The sequence below is a fragment of the Moschus berezovskii genome, chromosome 8 (genome assembly GCF_049115385.1).
Source record: "Moschus berezovskii isolate FMDL1 chromosome 8, NW_MosBer_1.0, whole genome shotgun sequence".
In the NCBI taxonomy this organism is placed as follows: Eukaryota; Metazoa; Chordata; class Mammalia; order Artiodactyla; family Moschidae; genus Moschus; species Moschus berezovskii.
The window spans coordinates 90,658,676-90,673,415 of record NC_142467.1 but is presented as its reverse complement, the minus strand read 5'-3'; the positions used below and the strand labels follow the sequence as shown (position 1 = coordinate 90,673,415).

At 37.9% G+C, this 14,740-nt stretch overlaps 1 protein-coding gene across 1 annotated transcript in view; it reads left to right on the top strand.

Annotated features, from left to right (window-relative positions):
- Positions 1-14,740, top strand: part of MEIKIN (meiotic kinetochore factor) — a 176,209-nt gene that overhangs the window by 65,151 nt on the left and 96,318 nt on the right. Inside the window, exons 7-9 of the mRNA XM_088838829.1 lie at positions 9,391-9,461; positions 12,041-12,205; positions 13,681-13,761. Coding sequence (XP_088694955.1) covers positions 9,391-9,461; positions 12,041-12,205; positions 13,681-13,761 — 317 coding nt within the window. The remainder of the gene's footprint in view (positions 1-9,390; positions 9,462-12,040; positions 12,206-13,680; positions 13,762-14,740) is intronic.

Here is a 14,740-nt window from a genome sequence, read left to right as displayed (position 1 = left end):
CATTCCGTTGCTCAGTCGTGTCCAACTCTATGCGACCCCGTGGACTGTAGCCTACCAGGCTTCTCCGTCCATGGGATTCTCCAGGCAAGAATACTGGAGTGGGTTACCGTTTCCTTCCACACTACTTAAAAGAGCAAATCTCTATCCTAATACTCTGTAGTCCCCTATCTTGCTTTATTTTTCTCCATAGCATTTATTACCATATAGCATGGTATAAATTTACTTGCTTATTAATTTATTGTTGTTGCTGCTGCTGCTGCTAAGTCGCTTCAGTCGTGTCCGACTCTGTGTGACCCCATAGACAGCAGCCCACCAGGCTCCCCCGTCCCTGGGATTCTCCAGGCAAGAACACTGGAATGGGTTGCTGTTTCCTTCTCCAAATTTATTGTTAATATCCTCCAACTAGAGTGTGGACTCAATTAAGGCAGAAATTTTGTTTTTAATCAATTTTGTTCACTATAACAATTATATAGTTAGACAGACAGACAGACAGACGGATAGATAGAAAATATACTCTGGTAATCAGAACAGTCCTGGCATATGGTGAGTCCTCAACAAATACTGAATAAACAAACACCTGAATTTGTGGGCTAACAATCATACTTTGCTATATAACCGTGAGAACAAAAAGCATTACAAACACAACAACTTTAAAAAATGTTAGTTCTTACACTTTTCTGTGGTGTTTCTGATAGTCTTCTGAAGAGGTACCTAAGGGGGTAAAAAGATCTATTAGGAATATAATTCAGGGGAGGGGAATCGAGATGGCAGCATAGGAGAAGATGGAGTTCACCTCCCACAGCAAACATATGAAAAAATATATCCACATGTGGAATAATTCTCGTGGAAAACTAACTGGAAACTGGCAGGAAAATGTCTATACAACCAAAGCTGCAAGAAATATCTCCACATAATCAGCTGGGATGGGGAAAAAAAGGCATCAAGTCAGGACCTGTGCCCCTGGGAGGAATATGTAATGAAATAAAACATCTGTGTGGGTAGATCCTTCCCCTGGGGAGCATTAAGTTAAGCCCAAACTGGGCATCACAGTCCTGGGGTCCTGTATGCATGAGACAATCTTCCTTTCCTGCTCAGAAATCCACTGAGATGACAGTAGGGCTGGAATGAGGAGTACACACATGCTGGCTTGCCAAAAATCAGGGCAAAGAGAACCTCATGGCACTTCCCAACCCAAAAGGGGAAGAACCCCAGCCCCACTCACTCTGCACCACAGCCTGAACCAGGTTCTGGACAAAGATTTGGTCTAGCTACACAGAGACACACTGGAGTGCCTGGGGCGTGATCTGGATGGAGCTGTGGTAGCCACTATCTTGCATGCATGTAGGGTGGCATCAAAAGAATGTGAAGAAAGGCTTTGGGACCCAGGAGGAAAGAAAGGCTTTGGGACCCAAGAGGATCACACAGGTCCCACTGGATTTCAAAATCTTCAAATCACCAGAGGATCATCTAAGAGAGAGGGCTATTCATCAAGGAGGCTGACTTTAAGGGATGACTTCAACTGGAAGACACAGATCCTGGTGCCAGTAAAAGGGTCTGCAGAAGTGGCACAGCATGCCTTCAGAGTAGATGTTGTCACCACTCCTTCTTGACTACTGAGGAAACTCAAGCACAGGGGACTTCAGAGATCAAGCCCTGAGCCTTTGGAGTGGGAGCACTGACTCCAACACCCTAGACTACCAGAGAACAAACTCCAGGGAGTATCAAATAGTTAGAACTCACACAAAGGAAACCACTTGAATACAAGACCCAGCATCACCCAAACACCAGTAGCACCCTGTGCAGGACACCTCATCTAAACAACAAACAAAACAAAAATACAAACCCAATCATCAGAAGACAGGATTACCACCTCACTCAGCCTTGCCCATCAGAGGAAAAACAAACAAACAAAAACTCAGCACAAATCTCACCCTATACAAAGCTTACACAAACCACTGGACCAACCTTAGTTCAGTTCAGTTCAGTCGCTCAGTCGTGTCCGACTCTCCGCGACCCCATGAATCACAGCACGCCAGGCCTCCCTGTCCATCACCAACTCCCAGAGTTCACTCAAACTCATGTCCACAGAGTCGGTGATGCCATCCAGCCATCTAATTCCCGGTCGTCCCCTTCTCCTCCCGCCCCCAATCCCTCCCAGCATCAGAGTCTTTTCCAGTGAGTCAACTCTTCGCATGAGGTGGCCAAAGTATTGCAGTTTCAGCTTTAGCATCAGTCCTTCCAATGAACACCCAGGATTGATCTCCCTTAGAATGGACTGGTTGGATCTCCTTGTGGTACAAGGGACTCTCAAGAGTCTTCTCCAGCACCACAGTTCAAAAGCATCAATTCTTCGGCGATCAGCTTTCTTCACAGTCCAATTCTCACATCCATACATGACCACGGGAAAAACCATAGCCTTAACTAGACAGACCTTTGTTGACAAAGTAATGTCTCTGCTTTTTAATATATTATCAAGGTTGATCATAACTTTCCTTCCAAGGAGTAAGCGTCTTTTAATTTCCTGGCTGCAATCAGCATCTGCAGTGATTTTGGAGCCCAAAAAAATAAAGTCTAACACTGTTTCCACTGTTTTTCCATCTATTTCCCATGAAGTGATGGGACCAGATGCCATAATCTTTGTTTTCTGAATGTTGAGCTTCAAGCCAACCTTTTCACTCTCCTCTTTTACTTTCATCAAGAGGCTTTTGAGTTCCTCTTCACTTTCTGTCATAAGGGTAGTGTTATCTGCATATCTGAGATTATTGATATTTCTCCCAGCAATCTTGATTCCAGCTTCTGCTTCTTCCAGCCCAGCGTTCCTCATGATGTACTCTGCATATAAGTTAAATAAGCAAGGTGACAATATACAGCCTTGACGCACTCCCTTTCCTATTTGGAACCAGTCTGTTGTTCCATGTAAAGTTCTGACTGTTGCTTCCTGACCTGCATACAGGTTTCTCAAGAGGCAGGTCAGGTGGTCTGGTATTCCCATCTCTTTCAGAATTTTCCACAGTTTATTGTGGTCCACACAGTCAAAGGCTTTGGCATAGTCAATGAAGCAGAAATAGATGTTTTTCTGGAACTCTCTTGCTTTCTCCATGATCCAGCGGATGTTGGCAATTTGATCTCTGGTGCCTCTGCCTTTTCTAAAACCTGCTTGAACATCTGGGAGTTCACGGTTCACATATTGCTGAAGCCTGGCTTGGAGAATTTTGAATATGACTTTACTAGTGTGTGAGAGGAGTGCAATTGTTTGGTAGTTTGAGCATTCTTTGGCATTCCCTTTCTTTGGGATTGAAATGAAGACTGACCTTTTCTTAGGAGGGCAGAAACCAAAAGGAAGAAAGAATTCAACCTTGAAGCCTGGGAAAGGGAGACCACAAACACAATAAGTTTTTTAAGAAATGAGAAGGCAGAGAAATACTACACAAATGAAGGAACAACCTAGAAACACAGAAGTCCAAATAAATGAAGAGGAAATAGGCAAACTACCTGAAAAAAAATTCAGAATAATGATAGTAAAGATGATCAAAAACCTTGAAAACAAAATGGAGAAAATGCAAGAATCAATTAACAAAGACCTAGAAGAATTAAAGAACAAACATACAGAGACAAACAACACCATTACTGAAATTAAAAATACTCTAGAAGGAATCAATAGAAGAATATCTGAAGCAGAAGAATGAATCAGTGAGCTGAAAGATAAAATGTTGGAAATAATTTCTTGAAGAGAAGAATAAAAAGAATGAAAAGAATAGGGGATATCCTCAGAGACCTCTGGGACAATATCAAATGCACCAGCATTCTAATTATAGGGGTCCCAGAAGAAGAAGAGAAGAAGAAAGGGTATGAGAAAACCTTTGAAGAGATTATAGTTGAAAATTTCCCCAACATGGAAAACAAAATAGTCAATCAAGTCCAAGAGGCACAAAGAGTTCCACATAGGATAAACCCAAGGAGAAACGCACCAAGGCACATACTAATCAAACTAACAAAGATTAAGAACAAAGAAAGAATATTAAAAGTAGCAAGGGAAAAGCAACAAGTAACATACAAGGGAAACCCATACCTATTGCTGATCTTTCAGCAGAAACTCTGCAGGCCAGAAGGGAATGGCAGGATATATTTAAAGTACTGAAAGGGAAAAGTCTACAACCAAGATTACTGTACCCGGCAAGGATCTCATTCAAAATTGATGGAGAAATCAAAAGCTTTTCAGACAAGCAAAAGTTTAGAGAATTCAGTACCACCAAGCCAGCTTTACAACAAATGTTAAGGGACTTATATAGTCAAGAACTACAAGAGAAGAAAAAGATCTACAAAGTCAAACTCCAAACAATTAAGAAAATAGCAATAGGAACATATATATCAATAATTACTTTAAATGTAAATGGATTAAACGCTCCAACTAAAAGGCACAGACTGTTTGAATGGATACAAAAATAAGACCTATATATATGCTGTCTTCAAGAAACCCACTTCAGACCTAAAGACACACATGGACTGAAAGTGAGAGGATGGAAAAATATATTCCATGAAAATAGGAAGCAAAAGAAAGCTGGAGTAGCAATCCTCATATCAGACAAAATGGACCTTAACATAGAGAAGGTTACAAGAGATAAGGAAGGACACTACATAATGATCAAGGGATCAATCCAAGAAGGAGACATAACAATTGTAAATATCTATTCACCCAACATAGGAGCACCTCAATACATAAGACAAACACTAACAGACATAAAAGGGGCAATTGGCAGTAACACAATAATAGTAGAAGACTTTAACACCCCACCAATGAAGAGATCATCAAAACAGAAAATTAATAAGGAAACACAAGTCTTAAATAATACATTAGATGAGATGGATCTCATTGATATCTTCAGAACATTTCAGCCAAAAGTAGAAGAATAAACCTTCTTCTAAAGTGCACATGGAATATTCTCCAGGATAGACCACATCTTGGGTCACAAATCAAACCTCAGTAAATTTAAGAAAATTGAAATTGTATCAAGCATCTTCTCTGACCACAATGCTACGAGACTACATAGCGATTACAAGAAAAAAAAAAAACCTTAAGAAACACAAACACATGGAGATTAAACAATATGTTTCTAAATAACCAGCAGGTTACTGAAGAAATAAAAAAATTTCTAGAAATAAATGACAATGAAAACATGACAACTCAAAACCTGTGGGATGCAGCAAAAGCAGTTCTAAGAGAGAAGTTTATAGCAATACAATTCTACCTCAAGAAACAAGAAGAACATCAAATAGACAACCTAACTTTGCACCTAAAACAACTGGAAAAAGAAGAACAAAAAAAAAAAAACCCCAAAATTAGTAGAAGGAAAAGAAATCATAAAGATCTGAGCAGAAATAAATGAAAAATAAATTAAAAAAACAATAATAAAGATTAATAAAACTAAAAGCTGGTTCTTTGAGAAGATAAGCAAAATTGACAAACCTTTAGCCAGACTCATCAAGCAAAAAATAGAGAAGAATCAAATCAACAAAATTAGAAATGAAAAAGGAGAGGTTAAAACAGACAATGCAGAAATACAAAGGATTATAAGAGACTATTATGAACAACTATTTGGCAATAAAATGGATAATCTGAAAGAAATGGACAGATTCTTAGATAAGTTCAATCTTCCAAGAATGAACCAGGAAGAAACAGAAATTATGAACAACCCAGTTACAAGCAGTGATTGAAGCTGTGATCAAAAATCTTCCCCCAGACAAAAGCCCAGGACTAGATGGCTTCAAAGAAGATTCTGTCAAACATTTAGAGAAAAACTAATGCCTATTCTTCTAAAACTCTTTCAAAAATTGCAGAAGTAACATTTCCAAACTCATTCTACGAGACCACCATCACCCTAATACCAAAACCAGACAAAGACAACAACAAAAAAAAACACGAAAACTCCAGGTCAATATCACTGATGAACATAGATGCAAAAATCCTCAACAAAATTTTAGCCAACAGAATTCAGCAACACTTCAAAAAGCTCATAACCATGATCAAGTTGGGTTTATTCCAGGGATGCAAGGATTCTTCAATATACACAAATCAATCAATGTGATACACCATATTAACAAATATAAAGATAAAAATCATACGATAATCTCAATAAATGCAGAAAAAGCCTTTGACAAAATTCAGCACCCATTTGTGATTAAAACTCTTTGAAAAATGGGCACAGAAGGAACCTACTTCAACAGGTAAAGGCCATATATGAGAAGGCTATAGCAAACATTATCTCAATGGTGAAAAACTGAAAGCATTCCCCCTAACATCAGGAACAAGACAAGCGTGTCCACTTTCACCACTGTTAATCAACATAGTTCTGGAAGTCCTAGCTACAGCAATCAGAGTAGAAAAAGAAATAAAAGGAATCCAAATCAGAAAAGAAGAAATAAAGCTCTCACTGTTTGCAGATGACATGATAGTGTACATAGAAAACCCAAAGATACTGTCAGAAAATTACTGGAGCTAATCAGTGAATTCAGCAAAGTCGCAGGATACAAAATCAATACACAGAAATCACTTGCATTTCTATATACTAACAATGAAAAATCAGAAAGAGAAATTAAGGAATCAATCCCATTCACCACTGCAACAAAAAGAATGAAATATCTAGGAATAAACTTGCCTAAGGAGACAAAAGAACTGTATACAGAAAATTATCAGACACTGATGAAAGAAATCAAAGATGACATGAACAGGTATAGAGATATTCCACATTCCTGGGTAGGAAGAATCAATATTGTGAAAATGACTTATACTACCAAACGCAAAATACAGACTCAATGAGATCCCTATCAAATTACCAATGGCATTTCCCACAGAACTAGAACAAAAAATTTCACAATTCATATGGAAACACAAAAGACCCTGAATAGCCAAAGGAGTCTTGAGAAGGAAGAATGGAGCTGGAGGAATCAACCTTCCTGACTTCAGATTATACTACAAAGCTACAGTCATCAAGACAGTATGGTACTGGCACAAAAACAGAAATATAGACCAATGGAATAAGATAGAAAGCCCAGAAATAAACCCATGCACCTATGGATACCTTTTTTTTCTTTTTTTGACAAAGGAGGCAAGAATATACAATGGGGCAAAGACAATGTGGCAAAGACCTCTTCAACAAATGGTGCTGGGAAAACTGGACAGCTACGTGTAAAAGAATGAAATTAGAACACTTCCTAACACCATACACAAAGATAAACTCAAAATGGATTAAAGACCTAAATGTAAGACCAGAAACTATAAAACTCTTAGAGGAAAACATAGGCAGAACACTTGATGACATAAAGCAAGATCCTCTATGACCCACCCCCTAGAGTAATGGAAACGAAAACAAAAGTAAACAAGTGGGACCTGATTAAACTTAAAAGCTTTTGCACAGCAAGGGAAACTACAAGCAAGGTGAAAAGACAACCCTCAGAATGGGAGAAAATAATAGCAAATGAAACAACTGACAAAGGATTAATTTCCAAACTGTACAAGCAGCTCATACAAGTCAATGCCAGAAAAACAAACAACCCACCCAGTCAAAAAGTGGGAAAAAGACCTAAACAGACATTTCTCCAAAGAAGACATACAGATGGCTAATAAACACATGAAAAGATGCTCAATATCACTCATTATTAGAGAAATGCAAATCAAAACTATGATGAGATATCACCTCACACCAGTCAGAATGCTGCTGCTGCTGCGTCACTTCAGTCGTGTCCGACTCTGTGCGACCCCATAGACGGAAGCCCACCAGGCTGTCCTGTTCCTGGGATTCTCCAGGCAAGAACACTGGAGTGGGTTGCCATTTCCTTCTCCAATGTGTGAAAGTGAAAAGTGAAAGTGAAGTTGCTCAGTCGTGTCCAACCCTTAGCGACCCCACGGACTGCAGCCCACCAGGCTCCTCCATCCATGGGATTTTCTAGGCAATAGTACTGGAGTGGCTGCCATCATCAAAAAGTCTACAAATAATAAATGCTGGAGAGGGTATGGAGAAAAGGGAACGCTCTTGCACTGTTGGTGGGAATGTAAGTTGATTCAGCCACTATGGAAGATGGTATGGAGAGTCCTTAAAAAACTAGGAATAAAACCACCATATGACCCAGCAATCCCACTCCTAGGCATATAACCTGAGGAAACCAAAATTGAAAAAGACACATGTAATCCCATTGTTCATTGTAGCACTATTTACAATAGCTGGAACATGGAAGCAACATCGATGTCCATCGACAGATGAATGGATAAAGAAATTGTGGTACATATACAGAATAGAATTTTATTCAGCCTTAAAAAGGATCTCATTTGAGTCAGTTCTAATGAGGTGGATGAACCTAGAGCCAATTATATAGAGTGAAGTAAGTCAGGAAGAGAAAGATAAATATCGTATTCTAAACTCCAATACTTTGGCCACCTCATGCAAAGAGTTGACTCACTGGAAAAGACTCTGATGCTGGGAGGGATTGGGGACGGGAGGAGAAGGGGACAACAGAGGATGAGATGGCTGGATGGCATCACTGACTCGATGGACATGAGTTTGAGCGAACTCCGGGAGTTGGTGATGGACAGGGAGGCCTGGCGTGCTATGATTCATGGGGTCGCAAAGAGTCGGACACGACTGAGTGACTGACCTGAAGTAAACTGAACCCATATATACAGAACGTAGAAAAATGGTACTGAAGAATTTATTTACAGGGCAGCAGTGGACAGACAGACATAGAGAATAGATTTATGGACATGGGGAGAGGGGATGGGAGGATGAGATGTATGGACAGAGCAACATGGAAACTTACATTCCCATATGTATAACAGATAGCCAACGCGAATTTTCTGTATGTCTCAGGAAACTCAAACAGGGGGCTCTGTATCAACCTCGAGGGGTAGGATGGTTAGGGAGATGGGAGGGAGGTTCAAAAGGGAGGGGATATATGTGTACCTATGGCTGATTCATGCAGAGGTTTGACAGAAAATGACAAAATTCTGTAAAGTAATTATCCTTCAATTAAAAAATAAATTTTTTAAAAATAAAGAGGCTCGAGTATGTTTTAAATGCAAGTAAAAAATTTATAGTAGAAAGAGAGTGGAAATGGAAGGATAATTAATTAAGAATTCAAGTTACATTCAACTTTTTCTACTAATTGAAAGATAAATCTTTTATATACAGTTTATTTATGCCTGTGAAACCTGGAGGTTTTGAGATAAAGATATGTTTAAGAATTCTTTCTCCTGTCAGGTTGTTCAGGTTAGGTTGTTCTAAAACTAATACGAAATCAGTCATTAAAATCAATTTTTTTTTCAAATTTGAGTTCTCTTTTCTGTACTTTAGATGTAACAACAGGTTAAATAATTAACACTAAAGTATATTTTTGTTATAGATAATGCATCTTGTGGAGTTTTACTTGCTGAGAAAAATTACCCTTCGACCTCTGGGGAAAAAAAAGAAAAAGTAAGTATTGAAGTAGAATAACCTTATAAACCATAAATTTTGTTTATATAGAAAATACTTTTTTCTTTTAGACAATACTTTATAAGAATTATTTTTCAGCTATTTAAGTCAATAATTGAAAACATTTTTTGGAGTTTATCAGATTATGTTATTGTTTCATGCATAAATACTCTATATAAATTTAATGAAAGAGGATTAAAATGTACAATTTTTCCAATTTCTTTTTGGATAATTGGGTATCTGTTAGTAATTTAAAATGACAATAATGCATTTGCTTTGTAGTCAAAACAGTGTTCTATGCTAAAGAATTATAAATCAGTACATTAGGCCTGGAATGTAGTGGTCTTTGGGTAGGAATTTGGACTTGACTTTGTATATACCAGTAGCTACTATTTGAGTGGCTACTCAATGTAAGCATTATTCTAAGCAGTTTTTGTTAATTATATGTTTTTATAGCATTCCTGTTAGGTAGGTTTTTCATTTGTTTTATTTTTTAGCTATTTGATAGCTGAGAAAAATGAGGTTTAAGTGTTTACCAATATGCTTGAGGAATTTATGGCAAGTCTTCCTTGATCTGAAACCTATACTTTTTTCACTCTACCATACTGTCATTGTATAACTAGGGAGCAGATTGAAAGAGGGCAAGAGTGTCAGCAATAAGATTCATAAATATGAAGTTACAAAGGTTTTTGGTGGGGGATTGTGGTAGCTTTAACTAGGATGTTTTGTAGGAGATATGGAAAAATATGCATGGATTCAAGATATTTTGCCTGTAGAGTTCATGGATTGGATATAGAGACAGAAAGAGTGAGTGGTGTCTGGAAAGACTTCTAGGTTTGTGTCTTAAGCAGCTTTGATGGATAAAGGTGCTATATAATGTGATAGGAAAAGCAGGAGGTCTGAAGGCACATGAAGATTTAAATGTTGGAAGCACCACTGGCTGCAAGTTTGCAGGTCAGAAAAATAAAAGAGGAGTGTACAATATTATAGATATTTTAGAATGTATAGTATTGGATGAAATCACTTGGGAAAGAGTATCTAGAGAGTAAGGAAGAGAAAGGGATCCAGGATCAGTTCTTGGAAAATTCTACAGTCAGATGGAAAAGAAAGAGTGGACAGAGAGGAGGGGAAAATAAACAGCATATGGTATCATAAGGGAGGAGGACTTTTGCTCCTAAAAGGGAGAGTGGCCAGTTTTGCCGAGTGCTGCTTGCAGGTCATGTTATAAAGAAATTGGAAAATTGGAGGACTTCCAGTTTCTGATCTAACATGAAAGAAATTTAGAAATCATTGCTATATCCTAGCAAGTAGAAACCTGAACAAACTGAAAAATCAGCAACGCTTTATAGATCTGTCAAAGAAATAAGGTCACATGGTAAACTGCTACAACAGATCATGGAAAGACAGACAGGTGGATACAGAAAATATTGACTTACCAGAGCAGAAACACATGAACAGAAACCTCCCTGAGAACAAGTGCTGGGGTAGGAAAACCAAAAATGTCATTGACGAATTTCTGAAGGCTCATTGTGGACAACTCAAGAGGAACCCATTCATCAGAGGAACCTCCACACTTCTGTGAGTTTTACCTGCAGAAACTGTACCAGATCCTCGTAATGAATATCAGTGAAGAATACCCTGATGGTTCTGATAGTGGGAAGGGAAAAGAAACCATTTTGAAATCCCTCAGAATATTCTGTTCTTCTTAACAAAGCCTGCTGTCAACAGAAGGTGTTTAAGATCCTAACTTGCTGGGGTTTTAGCAGAGCCTAACCTACCTGGGGAAGGGAAATACCTGATTCCAGCCAGCTCTGCCCTTCCAAGTGGAGAAAGGAAATTACCCAATTCTAGCTCCCTCTAGCCTTCCACATAGGGGAATGGAAGTACCCAACTACTGTAGGATGGTCCTTTCTAGTCATCCTGTCTCAATATGGGGGGGAGGGGAACTAAGAAGAACTGGTGATGTTCACAGTCCAGGGGCATAGACTCAATAAAATACTGACTTAATCATAGAATTGTAGAAGGCTTCCCCTCTCCCCCCACAGTTTATCAGTGCATTATTAAAGACTATTCACCACAGTTATTACCCAGTACAATATGTCCACCTTTTAACAAAAATTACAAGCTATACTAAAGGCCAGAAATTACTATTTAAAGAGACTGAATAAGCATTGGAACCAGAGTCAGATATTATAGTAGTGTTAGAATTATCAGACCAGAAATATAAAATAACTATAATTAATATGCTAAGGCAGTTGTAGGAAAAAGTAGACAACATGCAATATAAGCAGAGAGATGGAAATTCTAAGAAATAATCAGAAAAGGAATGTTTGAGATAAAAAATACTATAGCAGGAATGAAGAATGCTTTACCTATTTTAAGAAAAAGTTTTATCTTTAAGTTTCAACTTTGAAGTTGAGAGAATTGTAGATAGAAGAAATACATATCCCATTTTAATTATAATTTAATTTTTGTTATATCCATATAACAATAAAAATAAAAAATAGGACATCTGAGAAGTGATACAAATGTTTCTGTAGCACTGTGAAATGTGTCTTAGGATTCTGAATTTGTTTCAGCCTGAAAAAGATCCTGAACCTAGAGATACAAATTTTCAAACAACCTTAAGCTCTCGTCATCTAAAAATCAAGGTTCCATCATCTCACCAGAGGTCTGTTGTAGAAAGCAGTGCAGGTAAATCAGTTGCTGAAGTTCTGCTGCCTCAGCCTCTCAAACCTGCATTGGTAAGCACTGGCCTTTTATTAGCTGATTCTTGAAAAGACTGTAAAATGAAAATGTACTCATTAGAAAGATTTAGATGCCAGTACAATATACTAACACATATATATGGAATTTAGAAAGATGCAAATGATAACCCTGTATACGAGACAGCAAAAGAGACACAGATGTATAAAACAGTCTTTGGGACTCTGTGGGAGAGGGTGAGGGTGGGATGGTTTGGGAGAATGGCATTGAAACATGTATATTATCATATGTGAAACAAATCGCCAGTTCAGGGTCAATGCATGTTACAGGATGCTTGGGGCTGGTATGCGGGGATGACCCAGAGGGAGGATAAGGGGAGGAGGGAGGTGGGAGTGGGGTTCGGAAGGGGGAACTCATGTACACCCGGGGCAGATTCATGTCAATGTATGGCAAAACCAACCAATATAATATTGTAAAATAATTAGCCTCCAATAAAAATAAAAAAAGAAAGATTTAGATGTACATAATTTCTTAGCAGAGCTAGGAAAAATTGCAGAGAATCTATGCACTTACAGCTATATACAGGCAGGTATTTTTTAAATGGAATGACAGTTGTCAATTGGTTTGCTTGAGACCACTGGGAAAGATTATTCAGCAGAATTAAGAGTTCAAGTGGCATATTGGAGGGGGTAATAATACTGGAGAAAGGAAAGCAAGGAGGAAGGAGAATTGGGGTGAAATTGCCTTAGTCTTCAATGCAGAGCTGACAAAAGCTCTCCCAGTGGGGAGGTCTGGAGCATAGATTGTCAATTACAGGAATCTTACATTGGGCTGCTATGTTCAGATGTTGTCTGAGGCTTGAAGAAGGTAATGGCCTCAACCTAAAAGCTGAAGCAGATTCTAAAGATGTTGCAGCTGGGAGCTATCAGAAACTGTGCTCCTTCAGTGGAGCAGCATGTATCATATGTAATATTTGCATGACTATTCCTAGGGTAGAATAATCCCTGTTGTTCAGATGAACATATTGAAAGATTATATAGCTAATAAATTAGAGAGCTAACAGATTTAGTGTACTAGGTAAATGTACCTATAAATTTTTTGATAAATGTTTCCTAGTAAATATTCCAAATTATGTCTTGAACAACTAGTTTAAGAGATTTCTAAGCCAGAAGAGTGAAAGGAAGAAAAGATGAAAGAAAAAAGAAACCTAACACAACTTCCCTATGATGTTCAAATTTTATGAGTTTGGTTCCAGGCTTCTCAGCATGTACTGACACCTATTCAAAGAGGTTTATCATTTGTACCACTTGGAGTTTTTTTGGAAGTTGTTTAACCTAGCTCAAGTCAAACAGTTGTTTAGTTACCTGTCTAGTGGTTTAAAATTGAATTAGTAGATTAAAATGTTATTACTGTGACACATTATGATCTAGTATAAAATTATAAAATTTTGTGTTTACTGTATTAATTTATGTCTTTCTGCTGTTCAATTCTCTGTTTCACAAAATATTGATAGAACACCCATTCCAATACTTCTGATAAGAAAAGCAGAGGCCTGTTAACAAGTACTCCATCTTCACAAACACCTGGTTTAGTGGTAAGTGTTATTATTAGCATTTAGCACTTGTAGTATCTATTTTCTGGCTCTCTGTTCTCCCTATTTTTCTATTTCTCCTAGACTAGGGGAATATTACACATAGTCAGTAATGTACTGTTATACATGAAAGAAACATTTTTCTTCTTTAAAAAATTTTTTTACTGTGGCAAAAATACATAACATAAAATTTACCCTTTAGTCATTTTTAAATGTACAGTTCAAGTATCATCCATACTCAGAAATTTTTCATCTTGCAAAACTGAAATTTCATACCCATTGAATAGTAAATTCCCCATTCCTTCCTCCTCCAGTGCCTTGTAACTACCATTCTCCTTTTTGTTTCTATGAATTTGACTGTTCTAGGCATTTCATATAAATGAACCATATGGTATTTGTCTTTTTTTGACTGACTTATTTCACTCAGTATAATGTCTTCACGGTTCATCCATGTTGATGAATATGTCAGAACTTACATCCTTATTTAAGGCTAAATAATATTCCATTGTGTGAATGTACCACATTTTGTTTATCCATTCTTCTGTTGTTGGACATTTGGTTGCTTCCATCTTTTGGCTATTGTAAATAATGTTGCTATGGACATGGGTATACAAATATCTCTTTGTGACCCTGTTTTGAATTCATTTGGTATATTATTTGAAGTGGAATTGCTGGTCCTTTGGTAACTCTCATTGTAGCTTTTTGAGGAACCACCATACTTTTTTCCATGTCAGCGGCACTATTTTACATTCCCACCAACAATTTACAAGGGTTCCAATTTCTCTACATCCTTGTCAACACTTATTATTTTCTGTGTGTTTTTTTTTAATAACAGGTGTAAGATGGTATCTCCTTGTGGTTTCAATTTGTATTTCTCTACCTAGTGGCTCAGAGGTTAAAGCATCTGCCTGGAATGAGGGAGACCTGGGTTCAATCTCTGGGTCGGGAAGATCCCCTGGAGAAGGAAATGGCAACCCACTCC